The sequence below is a fragment of the Cyanistes caeruleus genome, chromosome 8 (genome assembly GCF_971803275.1).
Source record: "Cyanistes caeruleus chromosome 8, bCyaCae1.hap1.1, whole genome shotgun sequence".
Classification (NCBI taxonomy): Eukaryota; Metazoa; Chordata; class Aves; order Passeriformes; family Paridae; genus Cyanistes; species Cyanistes caeruleus.
The window spans coordinates 30,567,055-30,589,535 of record NC_141708.1 but is presented as its reverse complement, the minus strand read 5'-3'; the positions used below and the strand labels follow the sequence as shown (position 1 = coordinate 30,589,535).

Here is a 22,481-nt window from a genome sequence, read left to right as displayed (position 1 = left end):
AGGCTCTAAGATAAACAATGGATTTTAATACAGAACCAAAAAAAATCACTACATGATTATAAGTAAGACTTAAAGCTAGTTAATCATATATAGCTCTTTCACAAAACAAGGTGAGATTCGAACAAAGCTTCTGAGTCTCATGTGCAATCCTGGCATGTATTGGGCTTTTACTCATCCAACAGAGTTGTTAACTGCTAGTACTACAGAGGAGCCTAAGAGCACTTCAAGCAGGTCTCCACAAGATTAGATCCCTCTGGAGTGGGAAGGGATGGTCACTTCAGATCACTCAAACCAGTGCTGATATGGAAGAGGATTAACAGGTGCACATTAGTGGCACTTTCATACCTGGATACAGGTGTTCAGGATTCCACATTTCATGTTACACTGGATGTAACAGAAGATGGACCCTGGAGCTGTTTAATATAGGAAAGGCAAGTTGCTACTCCACTGGAGCAAAACTTACCTACACTTAAGATGTTGAAAGGCCTATTTATAGAGTCTAGACTACCTGAATTCCAGCTCAACAATATCAACAACTGTGTTGTAACCTGTAGAAGCCTATCCAAATACAGCTCTGCTGCAATCCTCAGACCTTTTAACCTAAGGCCGAGAAAAGCAACAATTAAAAAGCAAAGCCTGAATGGTTTTATTCCCAGCTATTAGAAAAGCCTGACAACACAAGTTAAAAATATCACTTCACCCAAATAACATGAGATCCAGAAATAGAAGGAATAGGAGACCAAACACCTTTCATTTTGTTGAAATTCTGCAGACAGCAGCACTTCCTTTGATTTTTGTCCCTGTGGAAAACCTGGTGTTAGGTAACACACCAGCTCTAATGTCTCTCACGTTCCCTTGTTCTGGCTGAAATTATAACTATTAAGTATCAGAGGTAAGAAAAGCATTTGTTAATCCTGTAAACCATAAAACAAACTTTATAAGGGTGGAAATTATTTGTTCAAAGAGAAGATACAAAAGAGGTTCCTGAGTACCATAACCACCACCAACTGTCTCACATCTCCACCAGTTATTGGTCATCTATGCACCTCTCCCTAATCCTAAAAATACCACTCCAAATATATTTAAATAACTATTAGTAGCCTGCTCATGTGTGCTCAATGAAGCATATGAAAGGGAAACAGCTTGAGTCTTTCACTTTAGAGATTTTTCAGCTATACTTTTCCACTCACTTTACTGTCATGTAGCATCACTTCTATAAAGACAGAAAACAACATACTTTTAAATTTAAATGGTAATTATCCTCTAAACATATCAATCTCAATATGCTATAAACATAAACAAGGACAAAACAATTTTGAGAACACTTCTTCGGAAACAACTGATGTTAAGCAGAAAGCTTATTGCAGCAATAGTAAGTCTAAAACTAAAACTAAAACATAACTAACATAAAACTAAAGATGACATCAAGTTAAATAAGAACACAAGCATAAGACAAACACAATAAATGTAGCCAGTTTTTCCCATCTAGAAAAAATCTGTTACTCAATACTAGTCAAATCAGGAGTTAAAAAATACCTATTTTAGTAACCACTTTTTGTTTTAAAGAATTTTTCCAGAAAACACTTTAAAACTGCAGCGTGCAGAGTGGTTAACACCACAATATATCATTATTATATTATTCTGTAAAATTGTTATCATTATATATAAACCAATATATAATAATTCAGTAGCGTTTTCAATATTGCTATAAAATGGAAGCCTTAGAAAAATCTGTGTTTTCCAACTAAAACTTCTCCACTGACTCACTAGAAGTCAGTAGATATGATTAAAACAAAACATCAACACATTTAGTCAGTAATAATAGGAACCAGTACTGTTTTTATCTCCTTACAGACAGAGCTGACATAGAAAGAATGGAATGATGCTGCTGCCAACTCTGGCACCACTTTCTTCTTCACACATGCAAAATCCTCTAACTTTAGTTAAACCTACCAGGCAATTTTACAGTCCAAAAGACAACTTGTCAACAGTGAGTGTAGCTGAAGGCCAGCAACTTCACTTTTATCTTCCATCTGTATATGATTGATCAGTATAGTGGCAAAAGAGAGACCACTGCAGCTGACTGACGCAGAAACACCTAGAACAGGAGCAGCAGGGAGCTTGGTCACACAGATGGCTATAAAAGCCCCACATGTTCTAGTCATTTTCCTTTCCTTTGGATCTGTATCTCCAAAAGTTCAATCCGTATCTCCAAAAAGTTCAAATCCATCAGCAACACCTACTGCTACACACTGGAAGTACATCTATCCTCTGGAATCTCTACAGTAACCATACAACTACTTTAAAGATGTTCCAAATTATTCTATGGCTTTTCAAATTTAAAAGCTCAAGCACTATTTTTAAAAGTGTGGTTCGTATTTCTCACTGAATATGAGCACACTGCACAAACATAGTAGACAAAAAAAAAAGGCAGTTTCCACAGATGGAAACAGGTTTCAGCCAACTGTGATATAATTTACTTTATATTACTAGTAGATATGTGAATAATCCTGCTTACCAATGATGTAATTTCACTGCCAATTGTAAGTCCAGCTATTTCAGGTTTTCAGCTGTACTCAGTAGCTACCATAGCATTCCATTTTAGGTATAGTTACCCCCTCTACAGATATTTTGCTCATGTAAAGAGAAACATTTCTCAAATATATTAGGAGATTAAAATAAAAATACAAAGGAAAAAATATCCAAGAGCCTTTAAAACTGGATGAAACAATGAATCTGTGTATCCATATAGCTGTATTTTTAAAAAACCCAACCTACTGCCTGTATTATCACATAATCTATGGTCTTACAGTTTAAAAGTGTCAAAGTGAACAATTGTTTGAAAGGCTCATTTATGAAGCAAAGCAACCAAGTTTGCATCTGACTGATAAATGGAAAGTCAGTCATCCATACATATGTTGCTCTGGCATTGAGCATATTTGACCTGGATAGTAAACAACTCTAAAGCCACAGTTTCAAAAAAACTATTAAAAATGAAAGAAACTAATACACAAAAGCCACTATGTTGCTCAAAAGTACTACTTGCATACAGAGTCCTCAAACACAATGCCATTAACATTAACAACAATGCATTGAAGGGTTCAGTCTGTTCACATTGTCGAAGTATTGCCCAAAGCATGGAACAGTGTTTGGCACTTTATTCTTTCATTTCTACAAAATGCAAAAAGGGAACACACTCTGTTCCTTACCTAACACCTAAAGCAATCCAGGAAACTCTGAGTATGAGATGCTTTGGAGACAGCACCATTCACTAAATTCCCTTTCCTTAAAAATTTTGTAATAGAGGTGACACCCATTTGTCCACTCACTTAAAGGCTGAGAATCTCCACAGAATGATACAGAGCCAGACACTGTATGCATCTACAGTAGGAATATATACCTACATCCTTGAGAGGCAGGCTGGAGAATAAAAGAATCCTCCATGACTCCACAGAATGGAACTGAATATAAACTTTGAATATAAACCAATTATAACTTAGCTGACCAAAGCAAGGCAGCATATCAGGCCTTTATATTCAGTTCCATGGTTTGATTGAGTTCCCCTTCTCAATACTAAGTTGTTTCCCAGTTATGTTAGGAGCAGCCTTCATCCCTGCCATAAACATACAGGAGTTATTTCCAAGACCTGGTCAGACAACATGGAAATACCAGAAGTAATGTAGGTGACTGTATTATCTATGCATAAATTAGGTCTGGTGGTGGTAATACCGTTTTACTTCTAGATGAACTATAATTACTATTCCACATATGGTTAGGAAGTTTAGCCTAAGCAAGATTTCATTTGAAAGGAAGTTTGCTAATGAAAACTAAATAGCCAAATGAAAATCTAAAGAAAAATGCTTGAATCTTTGGCTGGCTGTTCTTTGCTGTAAAAAATGCAAATAGAGCCATGCACCTTAACAATGGGATTTCAGTCAGCACACACTGGAAAAGCAGAAGCATTTTTGCTTAGATTGTATACTGCCCATATACCTCCAAGCCACTCCCATCAAAGATTATCAGTTTGGATTTATCTCTCTTTTTCTTTTGGCTACTAAGCAATGAAGATACCGTTTTGGAGTAAGTTCTAGCTGCTGTGTACCTCTGTGGCACTCTCAAGCTCAAAATAAGGCATAAGGAGTATCTGCAAGAATCCTGTTCAGGGGGAAAAGCCAAAAACCCTGCATTGTGTTGGGTTGACCCAGGCTGAGCAGGAGGTACCCACCAAAGCCATTCTGTCACTGCCCTCCAGAGCTGGGCAGGGGAGAAAAAATACAAAGAACAAAAAGTTCAAAGGCTGTGGGGAGAGATAAGGACAGAGATCACTCACCAGTCACCACTGTCATGGGCAATTAAATTACCAAGTCAGTTTGGGTAATTTGATTGTTTATCTATTACCAAAACAGAGTAGGATAATGAGAAATAAGAGTAAAACCTTGACACACAAACCCAATACACTGCCAAAAAAGCAAGACTCTCAAGTCATGCTGGACTCCTTCCCCTGAGTGTTACAGCTAGCTAGGGATTCCTAGACTAAGCCAGCTACCAGCTATGGTTCACATGTCCAGACAAACAAAAGTTTGCACTGGCATTTTTGTCCTGAATGTTTTTGAAAAGCATTACACTAAAAAAAGTCCTTCTGTCCAGCACCTGATAGAATTTAGTTCCATTTTGCTATTCAGATACACAATACAAACCACAGAATCTACAGGGTAAAACACTACATATTCAAGTAGCTACAAAACTACAATGACTAAAATGCTTGTCTGCTACAGGGGTAGGGGAGCATGAGGATCAATTCCTGAACCCACAAGAAATTGTATCCTACTTTTTTTTCCAAATCCCCTGCCTTGGGAAAGAAGTAGGGAAAATCATGTAAATCCTATTAAAGGACATGTCTGCTACCAGAAGCAAACTTTAAATTCAGCAACTCCTTTAGCAGATTAGTTACCAAAATGCAGGAATGCAATCAGAAACAAGTCTGTTAAAATTCTTCGTAGCATTCTTATGACCAGAATATAAAAGCCAAAGAAAAAAAAGTCTTAACAGTTAATTAATATACCCAGAAGCACTGACAGATCTGAATAAAGCACATTCTTGAACAGAGCAAGGCAGCTATTAATGTTCCAGCCTAGAAAGATGGAATTCTCCAAAGCAACTGCCAGATTCTTCCGAAGTACAGCATAACCAATAGTAACATAATTACTCATACAGTCAGAAACCACTTTAGAATTTTAAGAGGAAAAGTGACATCCCTACTGATTCCTTCAAAATGTGGGACTTTTCTATGCCAGTAACTTTTATTTAATGGGTCCCAAGTATAACTACTGCAAGCAGTCTGATCAGAGACAATTAAGCCTTTCTTTTAATGCAGACCTCTAGGCTCTAAGTATCCTATCCACTCATGTTTATGGACTAATTATTGATCTACCCCAAATTAGGGAACCTGTTGATAGATAACTCTTCAAGTCGTCTCAACATGGAAATATCCCTCCCTGAACCTCAAAAGAAGTCTAAAAAGAGCACAACAAAAAAATTACCAAAAAAACCCTCTTCTGTAAGGGATGTTCTGCACTGGAATCTGTGTGCAAGCGCTGATGTACTTATGGGCTCTAACAGCCCTCTGTCTCAGGGACCCATGGCAGTCTGGAACAAGGGACTGCTAAAAAACAACTCCCAAAGCAAAATCCAGACTACCCTCTCTAATGAGTCAGCCTAGAAACTCTTTCACATGGTCAAGCTGCATCAGTGTTTTAACATAGTTCTCAGACACTTCTCACAAGATGACAGGGCATTACCGATAACCAAAACCTGTGCATCAACTTACCTCCTATTCACTATAGATCCTGTACAGCGCAGAAGTACTTGGGGAGAAGCTATTTGCTTATCATTCTGACTCAAAGAATCTGTATCTGTGCCTGCAGATAGTCCCCAAAACTTGTGTCCACAACTGAGCAATTTTTCTTGTGCTACTGGATAGCCTAGGCATAAATCTGGAGATACCATCACCATGTCATAAAACAAAGCAAATAAACCAAAAACCCCACCAGATAACAAGTCCTGTTCAAAACAAAGTCAAAAGGCCCAATAAACCCAGTTGTACAGAAAATTAAAAAAAACCTAGTACTGGAAGGCAAATAGAAATTGCTATAAAATCCTTAGTCACTTCTCTGCATGACTACCTATTCACCTCTTGCTTTTATGATACATGTTTGACTCCTGCTGTAATAGCGTCCTGCCCATCCCACTACGCCTTCCTGTTTACAGTCTTAAAGAGCTCACCATGTGTGCAGGGCAGCCAGGTGAGCTCACACCTTCCAAGCATTCACACAGAGGAACTGAAACCAGACCATCTGTAACACTTCCTCACAATAAAGAGCAAATATTGAATGCCTTCAAATATAGAACAACCCTTAGAAGAGAACTTAAGTCTCCCACCTAGCTCTTACCTCAAACTCAATAGCAAAATTTCATCCCTTCTGGAGAAGTATTCATTTTCAAAGCTGCTCACACTTACTTAAATCTCAATTAAGTTATTTTCCTTCAAATACCTGAAATCATCTCCAGTTTCTCCATTGCTAAGACTGCTTGCCACTGGAAACAAAGTGTTTGTGGCCCCCTGACAGCCAGCTGTGGTATCAGAGAGGAGCAGAACTGAACACAGAGAAATAGCCAGCAATTAGGAACAATTGCAGGTACTTCTCAGACAGCTCTTAAGACAGCCTTACATATGACCTTGTTCAAAGAAAAAGATGTGCCCTTGTACTAAACTGTGTTTTCTTCTAATGACCAGCAAGGGCTGACAGCTGAATTAAGGACATCAGAACAAAGAAATCGACTAATTTGCTATTTTTAATCTTTTTTAAAACATCAAACCAAGCCTAGTTTCCAGGAGATATTTTCTATTTTCATTTAGTTTATGCATGAATAAGCTTATTTCATAAAGCAGGTGAACAAGATACAATTAAGACTACAATTTTTTTTAAGTTTAAAGATGAAAGCTGCTACTTACATGTATGTTCAAAGAAACTGTCACAAAAAGAGTTTACATAATAAAGGTAATTGACAGATGACAGAGAAACACACTTATGAGCTTCCTTGCTTTGGAAAAAGTTCTTTACACTTACTGCTCTTGGAGATACTACAACCTACACATGCAACATGATACTCTCCATTTAGGCTACTTCTGAGAGCTCCTAAAAGACATGCGTATATTAATGCAGATGATGTGCTGAACAAGATTAACAGGAACATTACAGATCTAGAATGAGGTATTTCATTTTATTATAAGGTTTAAAGTTACATATACACTTGGTAGTTTCCTGGCTTCCATAAATTTAAGTAAAAAACTACCACCTCTCTTACTTATACTGCTTAGCTTTATGCCATAATTTTGAAGTGTCTTCAAAATAATGTTAGAAGCTTCTACAGATTTTTAGGTCTTTATTTCTGTGTAAGAAAAGAATACTTCATATCAATAATACTTAAGAATCCAGAAGGCACCTTTAAATCTTCCATTGCAATCTAATTGGTATATTGGTGTGATAGACTGGCATTTAAGAAAAACAAAGTAGGAAACACCTAATGAAGTTAAGGCTGGTGGGAGTTTTTTCTCCTGGCCAATAACTGGCCATTTCTGAGAATTGACAGTAGTTTTGACCATTGAAAAGTGAGATCAACCTGTGAACACCATCCTTTAAAACCCAAGTCCAGGAATTTCTCTCTCGGTTTGGTTTCCAGCTGTAAGAGTTAACAGAGCTCCGGTTCAGCCTCCTCCCCGCCAGGCCAGACAAGGCCACGGTGGGGGAGGGTGGGGGAGCAGGGGCTGGTCAGAGTTCTGCGGTTCTCGGGGAGGATGGAGACTGTGAAGTGACAGGAGTCCCTTCCCAGAGGGGCTGAGCCCCTCGCAGGGCTCCCTGGGCCTTGTACAGCAGGGCTGCCGGGCCAGGCTGGTCTCCGGCTCAGCTGCAGTTTTCTGCGACTGCTGGGTTTCACCAGAGACTGCCGAGTAAGGGGGGAGGGAAGGCTCTTGACCTGCGGCATGCTGAGATAGTGTCCACACTCCCCCAGAGCAGCCACTGAAAATCTTCCATCAAAGACAGCCCCAGCTGGTGCCCCGGCAGAGATCACGGGACCATCCACAAGGCCTGGGCAAGATGTTAACCCTTTCACTACCCAGATGAGACTTGCAGATTAATCCTTTTTCCAGAGAGAGGAGAAGAGAGTGATCAACATGTAAAGAGACAACATAAACTATCAAAGCCACTGAAGAAAGGAATTAAGCCTCAGATGGGAAGAGAATAAGGAGATGCCTTAATAAGCTGAAATATTCTTTTGTTAAAACTATGGAGATGGACAATAATGTTCTGAAAAAACTCCTTTAATTCATGAAAGAGTATTTTGGGGGGGATGAAGTATTTCAAACTGTGGATCTAAGCAAGGTAATTCATTGATAGAGCTGAGCAAACGGTGAAGTAGTTTGTGATCCTACGAGATGCTGGAACAGAAAAGGAGAAGTGAGAGTTGTTGAAGATTTGTGGCCCTTAAGAGACAAAGAGAAAACTTCTGTTTCCAGAGATGCTCACAGATACAGATGAAGAGAACCTCTGCCTTTGAATAACTCATCCTTAAAATGACATCCCTTGAATCATGGCCCACGAACACACCTGAGTGGTGTGAAATGGGAGGAAAGGACTGATGGCAGAGTTTTCCAGGCAGCTGGCATCAGAGAAATAGAAAGCCATGAGAAAACGGTTTTCTTGTGAAAAACTCTCCATAGATTGACAAAAGAGAACTTATTTTTTCACTACAAAGACTGATGAAAAGCTACTATATAGTTGGGATTACTTTAACCACCATGCTTTGTCTCTATGTTGTCAGTTGGACAAGGAAATGGTTGGGTGGTGGGGGAAAAAGGGTTTCTGGAGGTTTTATTCTGGTTTCTTATTCTTGTAGTTTTATTAACAAACTTTCTTTATTCCTTTTAAGTTTCAAGCCTGTTTTGCCCTTCTCCTAATCCATATCTCACACCAAGAAACAAGTAAAATTTTCTAGTGATTTTTTAGCTAGTGCTTTAAAACCATGACAATTGGAAAATTGCTCATTACAGTAACTTCAGCTAACTTACCTCAAGTCAGCAGCTACTTCCTCTCAAAGGTTTCTCTGCTCTGTACCACAGCAAATTTTGAAACAAGGAAAGTTAGATGGATGTCTGGAGAGCCAAAGCTACCATAAAGAAAACAAAGCAAAGGCTCACCTCGGTACTGCCAAGTCCTGCACATTTTTAGACATGTTTAACAGTCTTAAAGCTTCAGCTCTTGGAAGTCTCAGGTCTCAGTCCTGGTAAAATGACCCAGGTGTGGGATATGGGGTTATATTTGTTAAAGTTGTTAAGGCTTATGTTCACCAGGGAGCCCTGTGGGAAAGGCGACTGCAGGCTGGATGACGGAATGTTGGTTGGGAGTTGAGAGGCAGTTACGAGGAGAAAACATGGGGACAGCATATGAGCAGGAAGCTGATTGGCTGATGGGACACATGGACAGCAGTACTGCAGCTGAGCAGCCAATGGGTGCCCTTCTTCTGTTAAGTCTGGCAGAAACTGAAAGTATAAAAGGGGAGTGTTTTCTACAATAAAGAGATTTCCTTCGCTTGCACAAGGGGGTCCGTGCGTCTTTGTTTCACCATTGCTACAACCAGGTAACAATCAGATTTGCATACAGAGATGGTATTTTATCCAGCACAAAATTGGAACAGAAGCAAAAATGCAGCATAGCTGAAGAGAAGCAGTATTAATTGACAGAAGTTCTGCAGGTGACAGAAAACTAAAAAAAAAACCTGCCAAAAATACATGAACAACACATCCCTAGAAAAAAAGTCAAAAAATCTCAGCAGAATACATTCTCATTACAGCAACTATACTTAAGGTTTAAAGCAGCCTCATCCATTTAATGTATGCAAGTTCCAAGACAAGAGAGACAAGATAACTCAGTGTTTTAAGTGGCAGTAATCCCTTTCACTGCTGTGGGGAAAAAAATATAAATAAAAAAATCAGTTGCCTGAAAGGATCCAAGGCCAGCCTTTTATTTATTAATTTGGGCATATTTACCCTGAGTTATATTACCTTCAGTCAAGCTACAGAAGTCACAGTGGGAAGCCCATGTATAATCACACACTACAGACATCCAAGTCTCAACTGCAGGAGATAGGGACAAATTCTTTGTAGAAAAGTGTTCAAGCACATTTCCTCTATTGTCTCAGCAGCTTCCTAAGGAGAAAGTTTCCTATGTACCCAATGCTTAAACTGTAGGTTCAGAAATCCAGTTCTCTAATATTATTTTCAATAGTAGAGGAATCCCAGTTTAGATTCTCTCAAGACTCTGAAGTCATGCCCATTCTCAACTATTTTTCAAATCTAAAGCTTTATTCAGCTTTGACAAGTGGCTTCAAAGCTAGCTACATCACTGGAGTTTCTCTCCCAGGCTTGGCCATCATTTATGGCTGAGGCTTATTCCCTCTAACACCTCCAAATGCCATAGTCAAAAAATGGATTTCCACTTGGATTCTTACCTTTTCAACTTTGGTTTTCAGCCTACATTAAGTCTGCTAGAGACTTGAACTAATTTCACAAGTTAAAATCCACAGTCATTGTTTGCTGCTCAAAGAGTATCTTCTCTATTTTTGAAGTATTAATCAACATCAAAATAACTGGATATAGGAATCTAACACTTAAAATAGGATCGGTCCCAAAATTCCAAGAGAAACCACATTTTATTTTTGAGCTGTCTGTTAGTATAAAGCAAACCACACTGCATGTAACCACCTATTTATATGGGTTGCATTTTTATAAAAAGTGTCCATGCTGCTATAGGTCACAATGGGTGGAATATTAATCCGCCCAGGTAGTTCCAGAGAGAAAAGTGAAGTTCATAACCCAAAGGTTCAGAAAGGTTCGACTTAACCATTACATGTTCTTGAACCCAAGGGTGTCATCAGAAACCAGCCTCAATGTCCTGCCTCTCCCAAAAAAATGCTACAAAAATACCACAATCTGAGTAAAGTGGTAAGTGGAACCATATAACACCAACTCATGAAGTAAAAGTAAGGATGTCTTATGTCTGCCCCAGACAGCTGGTGGTTTTGCTTCTAATCATCCAAAGTTGGACACTTTAATTTTTTGCCTTAAGGTCCTTGATTCTCAAACAATTCTGTTAATCTTATAACCCAGAAATGTACTTCTGAAGCCTCTTAGAGCATTCAAAAAAACAAACCTTTCCATTGTACAGAAGAAAAGGTTTCTACGAACTTTGTATTTGGCAGATGCTCTTGAGGCAGCATCTGGACTTGTCATTCCCTAGTATACATGTTTCCTCAGTTATACCTGGTACGTAGAGAGCTCTGAAGATTCTGCTAGACACCAAGTTAAGACTGACAAGCAGAATCTCTACCAGCCTTATTCATGCAGTTCTATTAGTCACTTAACCTTATTGTCAAAAATTCCATGCTAAAAGATATCTTAATTTCCCCCCTTTTGAAACCAAATCATTTATAGTTTTTTCTTTAGAGACTCGTGTATTAATTAGTTTGAGGGTTAGGTTTTGCTCTCAAAAACAAATAAAGCACACGACTCTGATTAACCACAAAAGATTTTTTGAGAGAAGAATTCTGTTAACACAAGTATGTTTAACTGGTTATATGTAAATGGGCTAAGAAACCAGAAGATACAAAAGAAATCTGTGCCTTTTCAAAAATGTTATTTTCCAAATAGAAATGTAAGATAATTTGGCCAATTCGCATTATCTTCTTTATACAAATATAAATTTCATTTTGTCTCAACTACTCAAGGGTAACTTTTAGACAAGAAAAACTATCCCTCAAAGTTCTATAAGTAGAAAAGTAAAACCAACACTGCTTACATTACAAGTACAGCAAATTAATGACTGCCAAAGCAGTCATGTAAAACATATATTTTATGTTTCTGTGAATATATTGTCTTCCAAGTGAACCATAAGCTGTTCACTGCTGAAAATTTTGAATAGGTCAGCTTCTAAAATATTCAAATACTAAATACACTGCAACTGAGTAATCCTAGACATGCCTTTAGACATAAAGGAAATTATGCATTCCAGAACAAAATCCCAGTCTGGGGGAAGAAATAAAAATATTAGCAGACAAAAGTGAATAATGACAGCAGAAAGCCAAATAATAATTCTTTGGGATTTTTATATTGGTTTAAGGTAACGTTACCATACTGTAAAAATTAATCAGGACATCAAGTTAGTGACCATCTTCCCCACTCTCTATAGTTTTGATCTGAGTTACAAAACAGGGTGGGGGAAGGAAATAAAACCAGACAGTGGTAGGAAGGCACAAGCACAAACTGTTTTCTAACTTTCCCACTTGAGCACTGGAAGTTCCAATAGCTTTAAGACAAAAAAGAACATCATTGTATCAGTCTTCTCACATCAGGAAAAATTCTGCTTGCTAAATCCCTGCACTTAAAGCCAGGTTGCAGGCTTTTGAAATAAATTGCACCTAGTATCCAACATCAAACACAAGGTCTATCTGTCTTTGGGATGAATGAGCAATGTTCCAAAGATGATAAACACAAGACAAACATTCATCTAGTTAAACCCGCCTCCATGTTGAAGCTTGCAGACTGCTAGGAAACACAAGATAAGCAGAAGTAACACTGTATTATATTGTCAGTGATAAACTGAGCAGCAAAGCAACAGAGATGGCTGACCAGAAGCTTAGTGCAGATAGCCTCTGTGGGGTGTTTTATTTCCCTCATATCCAAAACCATCTTGTCAGATTGGTTGTTCTGGGCCACCAAGGCCAGTCATGTTGGAAGTCATTCTGGTCAGCAAAAAACCTGCAATTACCTTTCCTGCCTAGACTCTACACATCTCACCTCATTTGTCCTGTACTAAATTTTTATGATCTAGTCTGACAAGTCTTGACAACAGAGGGATTATACTGTTGGCAGATGTAATATTTTCTTCTGTAAAAACCTAGTACTAGGGTTTCAAAATTTTGGCATTTCATAAAGCAGAATAAAAAGGACCAAAAAGCTCAGAGAAAGCTCCTTTACACATGGAACAATGGAACAGAGGACTTTGCCAGACATGTTTTTATACACATTTTGAAGATAATTTCTATCAAACATTAAAATTATTGAGCCAAAGCAACTTTTTTAAAAAAAAATAAAAATCACAGTTTGGCTTAGTATCTTCCTCAGCCTTACATAAGCATATCCAGAGCTGTCTCTATGTACAAACCCAGGAAAGACAAGCTGTTCTGTCCAGACTGCAGAAATGCTCAATAGTCTACAATGTGCTCACTCAAAGCAGACACTGGTTTGTGGAACATTTCAAGAGTGGAGATTGTTTGTTTTAATTAGAAACATCCTTTTGTGCCAGATCATGCACTTCTTGGTATTTCTTTATCTATAATGCATAGGACACAGATGTGGGTTTCAGCACATTTTGTAACAGAATACATGCCAAGACCATCAAGAAAGAATGTCAGACTCCACAGGATACCTCTAGACATGCTCCATCTGTTTTGAGCAAGCTTCAGGCCAGCTGCCTGCCACAGACTGGGCACACGGACCACGCATGCCTCTGCACCTACACAGTCCTGTAAACATGGGAGAGAAAACAGCAGCTAGGCTGCAGAGCAAATGTTGATTTAAGGCAAGGTGTGCCAGACAAGCAGTAAGGACACTTTTTTCTTACAAGTTGTCAGAGACAGTAATTTTGCATTGTACTAACTCAAGAGGTGTTACAAGTAACATACAAGTGAGCAGAAACTTCTCATTGTATATATTAGGATTGCCTCACTGAGAAGCTGAACTATTGGAGAGAAGTGTTCTAAGCAATCTCATTGCTTAGTTATGTAAATGATTTCATACTTTCACACAGTCAGGACAATACACTTAATCCCTAGATTTATATATTCTTACAGATTTCAACCCATGAAACTGAAAACCCTTAAAAAATCTTACACCTTGTTTGATTAGAACAGCTGCACTGTTATTACTGGAACTAGATTCACAAGAAGAAAGAATAAGCAGCAATGTGAAAGCAAAGAATGGAGTTTCAGAGTATGCTTTAAGCATACCTTAAAGCCTAAAATAATGCTGGTTTTGTCCTGCAACCTTTTATTCTCAACACAATACTTACCTAGCAACTAGCAACAGCAGCATGAACTAACACAATTCATTGCAGTTAACAAAATATTAACTTCTGTCAATGCTAATTTTCATTCTAGTTGACAAAACAACCAGACTTACACAGTGGTCACAGAGTAACATTTGAATCCTGTGGAAAATGAATGAGGAGAGGGTGAAGGGCAGGATGGCCCCTCCCAGCAAAGGACAGTGAGATCTATTTAAGCACAGCATGGAATGCCAAGTTTAACTGACACCCAGTCATTGATTCAGTCCAATTCTGTGGTGAGACAGACATTGCAGCACATCTCACTCATTCACTCACTCAATGACAGCAACTCCTTTTCCCCCACAGGTACAGCAACAATTTATAGGCTGAAGAATACCATCAGAAATTCAGCATCCAACAGCAGTTCACACCCTTCATACTTCAGCTGCAACCATAGTACCAGAAACAGGCTACAGTCAAAGAAACTCTCCCACAAATGGCTCTTCTGACTTGAAGATTAGGCTATTAAGCTATAGCTATTCCTTCCACACACACGATGTTACGTTACTTGATTTCACCCAAGGAGCTGTGATCGCTTCAAGACATGTTTGACAGCATGTTGATTAGCAAACAAGAGGGTAAATATTTTTGTAGTTTATGCTTTTAATTAAAAAAATTGTATTCCAAGAACAAGACACCATCTGGGTTTACAGTCAAAGCATACACAGTTACATAAAACATCACCTACAGCCAGGTATTCCTGATAACAATCCAATCAACAGAGAAACTTCAGCTCCAACTTATGGCTTCAGCTACCCATTCTCAGATATATAGTAATTGTAGTGGCAGCTGGACATCTGTAAATGTTGAGCAACAACAGAAGCATTAAAAGACAATGCCTTGGAAACTACCATTAAAGAAGCGGCTCCAATCTGTAAAGCATCAAAGGCTGAAAGAGACTAATACTACTTCCTAGCTTCAGATCACCTTATGTGTCTCCCAGTCTTTGTCCAGCTTAACGTATTTAATTATAATCTAATATCAGAATCAAGGAATATTTGCAAGGCTCTAAAACTTCAGTGGAGAAGACATGAATACAAACAGAAAGCTAACTACTAGTACCCAAGACAAATACATCCTTCTGTGGAGCACTGCAACTTTCCCTTCCAACATTCACGGATGCTGAGCTACTAAACTGGAAACAAACCATGTACTTAAACATGAAGGGAGAGAGTGTGTTGCAAAGCAATACAGATGGGGGAACTTTCATTTTTAAGTGAGGAGGGGAAAAAAGTTAACAGATTACAGCAGACAGCCTGCTTTAACAGATTGCAAGAACAAAATGGCCATCTAGTTTGTATTTAGGATGCTTTCACATGTTTGCTTGCCACGAAGAGAATGGTCTGATCTCATCCATACCAGGCTGTGACTGACAAGTATTCAGTGTGTTTACTATTAAATACTGTCTCAGCAACTGATGTGTACACAATTGCTCAGATCTTACAAATTAGAAGAATGAGCAATCCAAGCAGACTAAAAGTCAGTCACAAGTTCTATTTAAGTTAACAAGATGGACAGTCACAAATTTTAAAAAATATTTCTACTATTAAAGACTAAGAACAAGATGTGCCACTCTGAGAAGTTTTCTGAGACTCTGCATGAAATTATCTATCTTCTTGTTGGTTTTGTTAAGTGAAAAATAGAAGAAATACTGCAATAAACATTCCAAAAGGTGTTGCAACAGCCAGTATGTTTTAGAAATAATAATTAGCTATACTTACTACAACAACACCCAATTGATGCAGAATTTGAAAGTGGAAAGATGTTTTAATTATGCAATTCAAGTCTTCTGCTTCTTGACAAAGATATACAATTAGTACAAGGTATTTCACAAGTTTAAATATTTAAAGAATAATAGCATTGATAGAGCAAAGGGAAAATATTTCATTAAAACAAAGTTCTGCTGAAGATTATTATGTGGAACAGCAAATTTGAACCACTCCCTGTTTACTGTGCATGACTCCTCAAGACAATTCACATTCAATTAAGAATTCCAATTCTATTAAATCCATTCCCTAGTTCCTTAAATAGTTAACCAAATTATTTTAGTGGGGTTAGTGAATTGCAAATTGCAAAGTCTCAAGTTGAATCAGAAGGCAATTTGCTCAGGACACAGTTGTCAGGACAAGTCCACCACGTCAGAAGTCAGCAGAGGGCACTGTGACACACCTACAAATTACTATTTTGCTACTCTTCTGTCCCTGAAACATAGGAGGTCAGTCAGGAGTGGAGAACTCTGCCACCGACAGAAAAACTGCCGCTCCTTTCCATCACCAGTCAAGATGATAGGTATTCTTGATGGCTGCACACACAGAACAGGGCCGGGCTTGCTAAGGACATTGCATCAGGAAGTCACCACATAAGAATAAAAATGCTACATCTGGTTCTTAGAGCTTCTAAGAGAAAGATAGTATACACCTTCCAACCTCCAAACGTACAATTCAGAGACCCAAAGTCACTAAAATAGGTATATCTGAAAAGAGACCAGGAAGGAAAACAGATCAAAAAAGGAAGATAACAGACACTGAGAAAACAGAACAAGAAGGACATTCTCAAAACCATTGAAATTAAGACCTCTCATGTTTCCATGACCACATCTGTTTCCATGCTACCTGTCACCTTCTGTTTCCACATGAATTTTGCTTTATTACCAAAGTTAAACAATAATGTTACAGCTGTCCAAGTTCTCATTGAACACTTACACCTTCCTGAGAAATTGAATACTGGCAAACTACTTAAATCCCACATCTAGGAAACAAGGACACAAGAAGGTGGAAAAGTTTTATAAATAATATTTAGGAATCCCTTTTTAGCAAAAATAATTAGGGCACACAAATGGGTGACCAGTGGCAATAAAGAAACCAAACTACACAGAACTGCACAGTACATTATCCTTTATTGCCTTCTGCAATAAATCTGTGAAGAACAGTAGCTGTTCTCTTCATTCCCTGTGCAATTGGGTTAGGCTCACAGAGGACTTTAACTTATGCAAATACAACCCTTAGGAATTCAGGGGGAAAAACCACAACTAACTACACAAGAATTTAGTCATCAGAAATTCAGGTGCTCAGCATTGCTGCCAATTCCCTCGAAACCATCACAGTCTAAGTAGTTAAAATAAGAATTCTCTGGTGCTCTTATGTAACAAAGCAGAAACAGGTTGAGCATCTCCAACTGATGTACAGAAAGCAAGAGCCTATAGCCTCTTGCCTAGAGCACTGTGTATAGCCCATCGGAAGACCACACTAACGAAGTGCACCAATAGCAATTCCTCCCAGACTTCCAACCCTCTGTCGTCCTTTGCCAACTCTGGAATGCGATGTTCTACTTTGCAAGTTGCAATTATGTGACAAGTCTCAGGAAGGGCTGAAAGAGAGGCAAGGACGGCTACCTATCTAAGTGGTTGGGCTGCAGCAGGAGAATATACGTGCCGGTATGAGAAAGCTTCCTGACAAAGTTTTCAGATGAAATTACACCAGACAGCTTAAGGGGGTATCTGTCACCAACAAAACAGGAAAATCCTATTACGCCCTGCTCTGGATCACACACTCCTGCTACATACTTTATGCTAATTCGGATGTTTGTTGGACTGCTTTCTGAGCAGATTCACTTAATTTGCCTGGCAAAAACTCACACATAGCAAATCGCAGCTCAAACGACCCAATAATCACTGGAGACCCCAGAGTCACAGTGCTATCCAGCAAGGAGCATAAGGAAGACTCTGCTGCCCAAATATTACTCAGCCTTTATGAGGAATTCATATTAAATCAATGCTTATTCAAATAAGCACAATAACTCATCAGTTTCAGGAAGGAACAGTACAATGCCTATAAAAAGACACAGGTCGCACTGCAGTTTACTCTTTCTCAAACAGAACTTACACAACACATAACACGATGCTTCTCGCCTAAGAAAGTTTGCCTCTTTGGCTTTCATAAGCTCAATTTTATGAAGTCCATAACAACACAACAACACTGCCAATCTACCTCTTCAGCTGATAACCTATACTCATCCCAGACCGCCATCTCACACTCGCAAGCGTTCTTCTAGTCCTCTCAACTCTGCTACAAGTTAAAAAGGAAAAGTTACCAGATTTTATATAGGTTACTTTGCGTTTACAAGCAACGGCTGCAATTTGTGCGTGACAGGCACAAAGCAGCGAGAGTTGGCCGGCTCCGCAGTCCCGGGAAACATGCACTTAGAGCAGAAGACCCACGGAGTAACCATAAACCCGGTGCAGGTCTTGCGGAAGATTTTGGGAGCACAAGGACTCTTTGAGGCACACAGACCCCTAAAGGCAGCGCAGAGCACCCGGCTCAGGAGACTGGGGAAACGAGAAAAGCCGCCCCCCGCCCGCCGCTCATCGAGACCACTCCTGCCCCGGGAAACAAGCCGCCTCCCGCAGCCCCAGCCTGGCACTCACACGACTGCTCGGGAGATCATCCAGGACACCATCACGACAGTAGCAACGGCCCGTCCCCTCAACTGGCAAGACCGCAATGGCCGCAGACCTGCCCCACCCCTTCTCCATTGGCTCGGGGACTGCGCGCCTGCGCCGTGGGGCCGCGCCCAGGGGGGCGGTAGCGGGGCGGGCCTCTGTGGAGACATAGGCGGGACGTGAGAGAGATCGGGACGCGTAGGCCCGGGGAAGGTGCCTACTCTTGCCTTTTCACCCAGGACCTGTCTAAGCAGCAGTGGCGTGGATCCTAGACCCCATACTGAGATAGCCTTTGTAGAGGAAGAGAAAGGAACTGATAGAAGTCGTTAAGACTGTAGTGCGACACCTTTCTCCTCTTCTTACCTCCTCTATTTGAAACACAGCTACCAACTCTATCAATAAAAGGGGTAGGATGTTCACCCCTTGCCTTAGTCTTTGCCCTGAGCTCCCCATGTGCTCGCAATTCTGTAGGATGTTTGGTAAGCGAAAACATCCGTGTCATACGGTGAAGTCACCTCAGGTTGGCCTGCTGCCCTGGAGCATGCTGAACAGTTCGTGTGCCGGAGGGGTTAGATATGGGTGCTGTGCATCACCCAGGGACACCGGCTGGAGCCCTGCCTTCGAAGCAGTGCGGGGTCAGCCCATTCCCTGGTATTCTGCACCCCTCTGAAGCACTGTGAGAAGGTGCTTCTCCTCTATACTTGCTGACAAGCACTCAGACCCGAAGACTGTTTAAGGTCACATCCTTAGGTGAGCCACACGGACTGCTACATGTAGTTAATCCAAAACTGCAGATGACCAGGAAGATACACATATCTTAGTTAGTGGCTGTCTGCCTTATTACTTTTGTTTCTTTCCCTACACATCTTTTACCAGGTGCTGCCCAAGGCCCTACAGCACACAAGACAATCCACAGTGTAACCCAGTCTGGGTACTCTTGCCACGGTCATGGTCTGGCAGGTTGAGATATGCAGGAGAAGCTGACTGCTCCCTAATACCTTAGTTAATCCATCTCTGCATATTAGTTTTACACTTCCTGCAGAACTGTTTACACACATAAAAGGATGTATTTTGCTGAAACTGATTGCTTTATCTTTTCTCAAAAGTCTACTTTGTATGAAGTTCTGCCCAAGACATCTCAGAAAACATTCCATTTTGCTCTTCGAATTTCAAGATGTGTAACAGAGCAATATCCAAAGTGATAGATGTTGATGCTACTGAACATGCCACTCAGCAGCTAAGGTAGGGAAAGAGCAGATTACAATTACAGCACCATTCCTGCTGCCTCTCACAGTAAATGACATGTCAAAGTCAGTGTCAATCTCTAGGAGAAATTGATTCTTTAACATATCTTCAGGTGGGGATTATAATTTCCCTGCCTGCCATACAGAAAGAAGAAAGAGTTTAATCTGTGTAAACTACTGTTTTATTCAGATGAGAGGTGCCAAGTAAGTTCAGGATGGTTTCTGTTCCACAGGCAAGCACCAGAATTCCTCACCTCCTCCCACCACTGAAACTCAGCCATGGACATCTTCACTCCCTTGGAGCCTTCAAACACACCACACACAGTCAAAAGGCCAAAAGGAGGGAAAGAGAGAGAGTAAATAAACAATTGTGGAACATTTCAACAATTACAATGTTTGAAAACTGTTGTTATAGTTGTATACTGTGGAATTTGAAACCTGAAATGAGAAAGTAGACAATGTAAAAATAAATTATTTTTAGCCATTCAGAAATTCTTGCAAACAATGATATTGCCCATCTTGGGTGTCTCCTCACACTGACCTTTGTAGGGAGTTACTGATGCATGAAGAGGTAGAGAGGAATTTGTGAACAATTTAAAGTACACCACTCATCAATCTTATTTTTGAAACAGGCCTAACCTGAAAGCATTCTTCCTTTGATTCAATGAAGGAAAAATCCAAACCACTTCTTCTGTGCTCTTTGAATAACAAACCTCTCCAGTGGTAGACTGTGCAGAGAAAATTCACACAGGAAAGCATTTGTAAGATAAATTACCTGGCAGAGATTACATTTTAGGCTCCAGTTCTGTAAACTGCTGCTGCCTGCCTGATGCTCTGCTGAAGTTTGTAGCATTCCAGTCAATTTAGAGCAAACTGAAAGATGAGAGCTCTAGTTCACAGCATATGAAATTAAGTATACATTTCTTTACTGCAGGCAATTATGTTTGGTACTAGTTCAGAGATCCATTCCAGGAAAAGACTGATACTCTTTACTGTCTGAGATTGTGTATACAATAATTCTGTAGCTGCATAATTTATTTTTTATGGAAAATGTTTATACAAAATAAAATGTGGTTTTCCTCTAAGAGACATTTATTTTTCTTGTGTTTGTTACCATGGCAATACAGTCTCTGGTGGAAAGCTAAATTTACATTTAAAGAGACTTTTTTTTTAAAGGGTAAAGGCAGATGGCTCCTAAGAGTAATTTATCTTGCTCAGAAGACTACGATTTATTTCATAGAATGTTTTCAGACTTAATTCAGTGCAACAAGCTGGCTGGTGGTTGCTGGGCTCTCAGCAGACACGCACAGGGATGTCCCATGAACTTCCCTGTATTCCAGTTCACACATAATGCTAATCCGTTCTCCTGCATGGCAGAAACACAGGCAGCAGCACAGCAATTAAATCCATGCCATGCACTTACTCAAACGTGGTGTGTCTTACTCATATGTCTATAGATTTCTGTGTAAGGGAGAAACTTACAGATATATCATTACAGGATATTTTTAACACCCCTTGCAAAAGCCACTTAATATAGTTAAAAGTTGCTTGAAATAGTTTTTAAGAGTGTCTGAAAAATAATTTGTAAAGGCCGCCTAACTTCTGTGATATAATACAATGTATGTATATGAACATCAATGTTTAGCTTTCACCTCTTTTGCAGATAAACAAACATTTTAATTACATTGCAACTGTGCAATCAGCAAATGAGCAACATTTAGGAAGACACAAGTTAGACCCTGTGACAAAGGGATTTAGTTCCCTGAATTACAAGGATATGCTCCCTAAAGACAGTACCATTTGCATTACATATGTTAAAAATACACATAGGTTAATCACAGGGACAGGTTTTTCTTAGCTTCACTGTTTTATATTCATCTATCCTAGATGAATAATTTGAAAAAAAATAGAGGTTTCTTTCAGTCCTGAATCATACCACATACATTTCTAATTTTGGGATCAGAACAAAGATGCTGCCAGTTAATTTGTTAAAATAGCAATACAGTATGCATGAAGATGACTATTTCTTAGGCTACTCTAAGCTGATATTATTACCATAACTGATTATTAATTAATGTGGTTGAAATTTATGGTTTATACTACCTTCAAGTATTTAATTCTTCATCTACCTTTCCTATGCGTGAAGCAACAGCAAAGGTAGGCTCTGATCTCTAGATAAAAAGCCCTTCTGCCTTAACGGGATTTAATTTGATAGTGAGTGTTGGGCAATGCTATGGATGTTTTAGAAAATCAAAGCAGCTAAAGCTTTTGCATGGAATTCTGGACATGCCACTCCTTGGTCACACGTATTTCAGCCTCCCAGCACAGCATCTTGCTGAGGAACATGGCAAAGCCAGTTGGTGTCTAATACAGCTGTGTATTAAGGTTTTTTTTATTCCAGTATAGAGACAGAATTCTAAGAGGCCAAAAGTTTATTTCTTTCAGAAATGTTTGTGTGAAATTTGTTAACATTCCAAATTAGGAACGTAAAGCACTCAACATAATGAAAAAACAAAATTCCAAAATAATGTTTCTGCCTTTTTTTTTCATTTGGCAGGCTTAACCATTACTCTCAGTTTT

General features: G+C 39.3%; 1 protein-coding gene and 1 long non-coding RNA gene across 3 annotated transcripts in view; one reads left to right on the top strand and one right to left on the bottom strand.

The window, feature by feature from the left end:
• Nucleotides 1-20,139, bottom strand: part of LOC111931429 (receptor expression-enhancing protein 3) — a 44,239-nt gene extending 24,100 nt beyond the window's left edge. Inside the window, exons 1-2 of one of the 2 annotated variants that reach the window (XM_086899823.1) lie at nt 18,643-18,815; nt 1,954-2,098 (exon numbers count right to left, since the gene is read on the bottom strand). In XM_086899823.1, coding sequence (XP_086755949.1) covers nt 1,954-2,033 — 80 coding nt within the window. In that variant the 5' untranslated portion in view covers nt 2,034-2,098; nt 18,643-18,815. Of the gene's footprint in view, nt 1-1,953; nt 2,099-18,642 lie in introns of both variants that reach the window. The other variant, XM_086899821.1, reaches the window with a different exon arrangement.
• LOC147651963 (uncharacterized) lies at nt 19,815-20,986 on the top strand. Its single transcript, XR_015289812.1, has 2 exons — nt 19,815-19,899; nt 20,135-20,986. It is a non-coding gene; the product is annotated as an uncharacterized LOC147651963 (long non-coding RNA).
• Nucleotides 20,987-22,481: the final 1,495 nt, after the last annotated feature.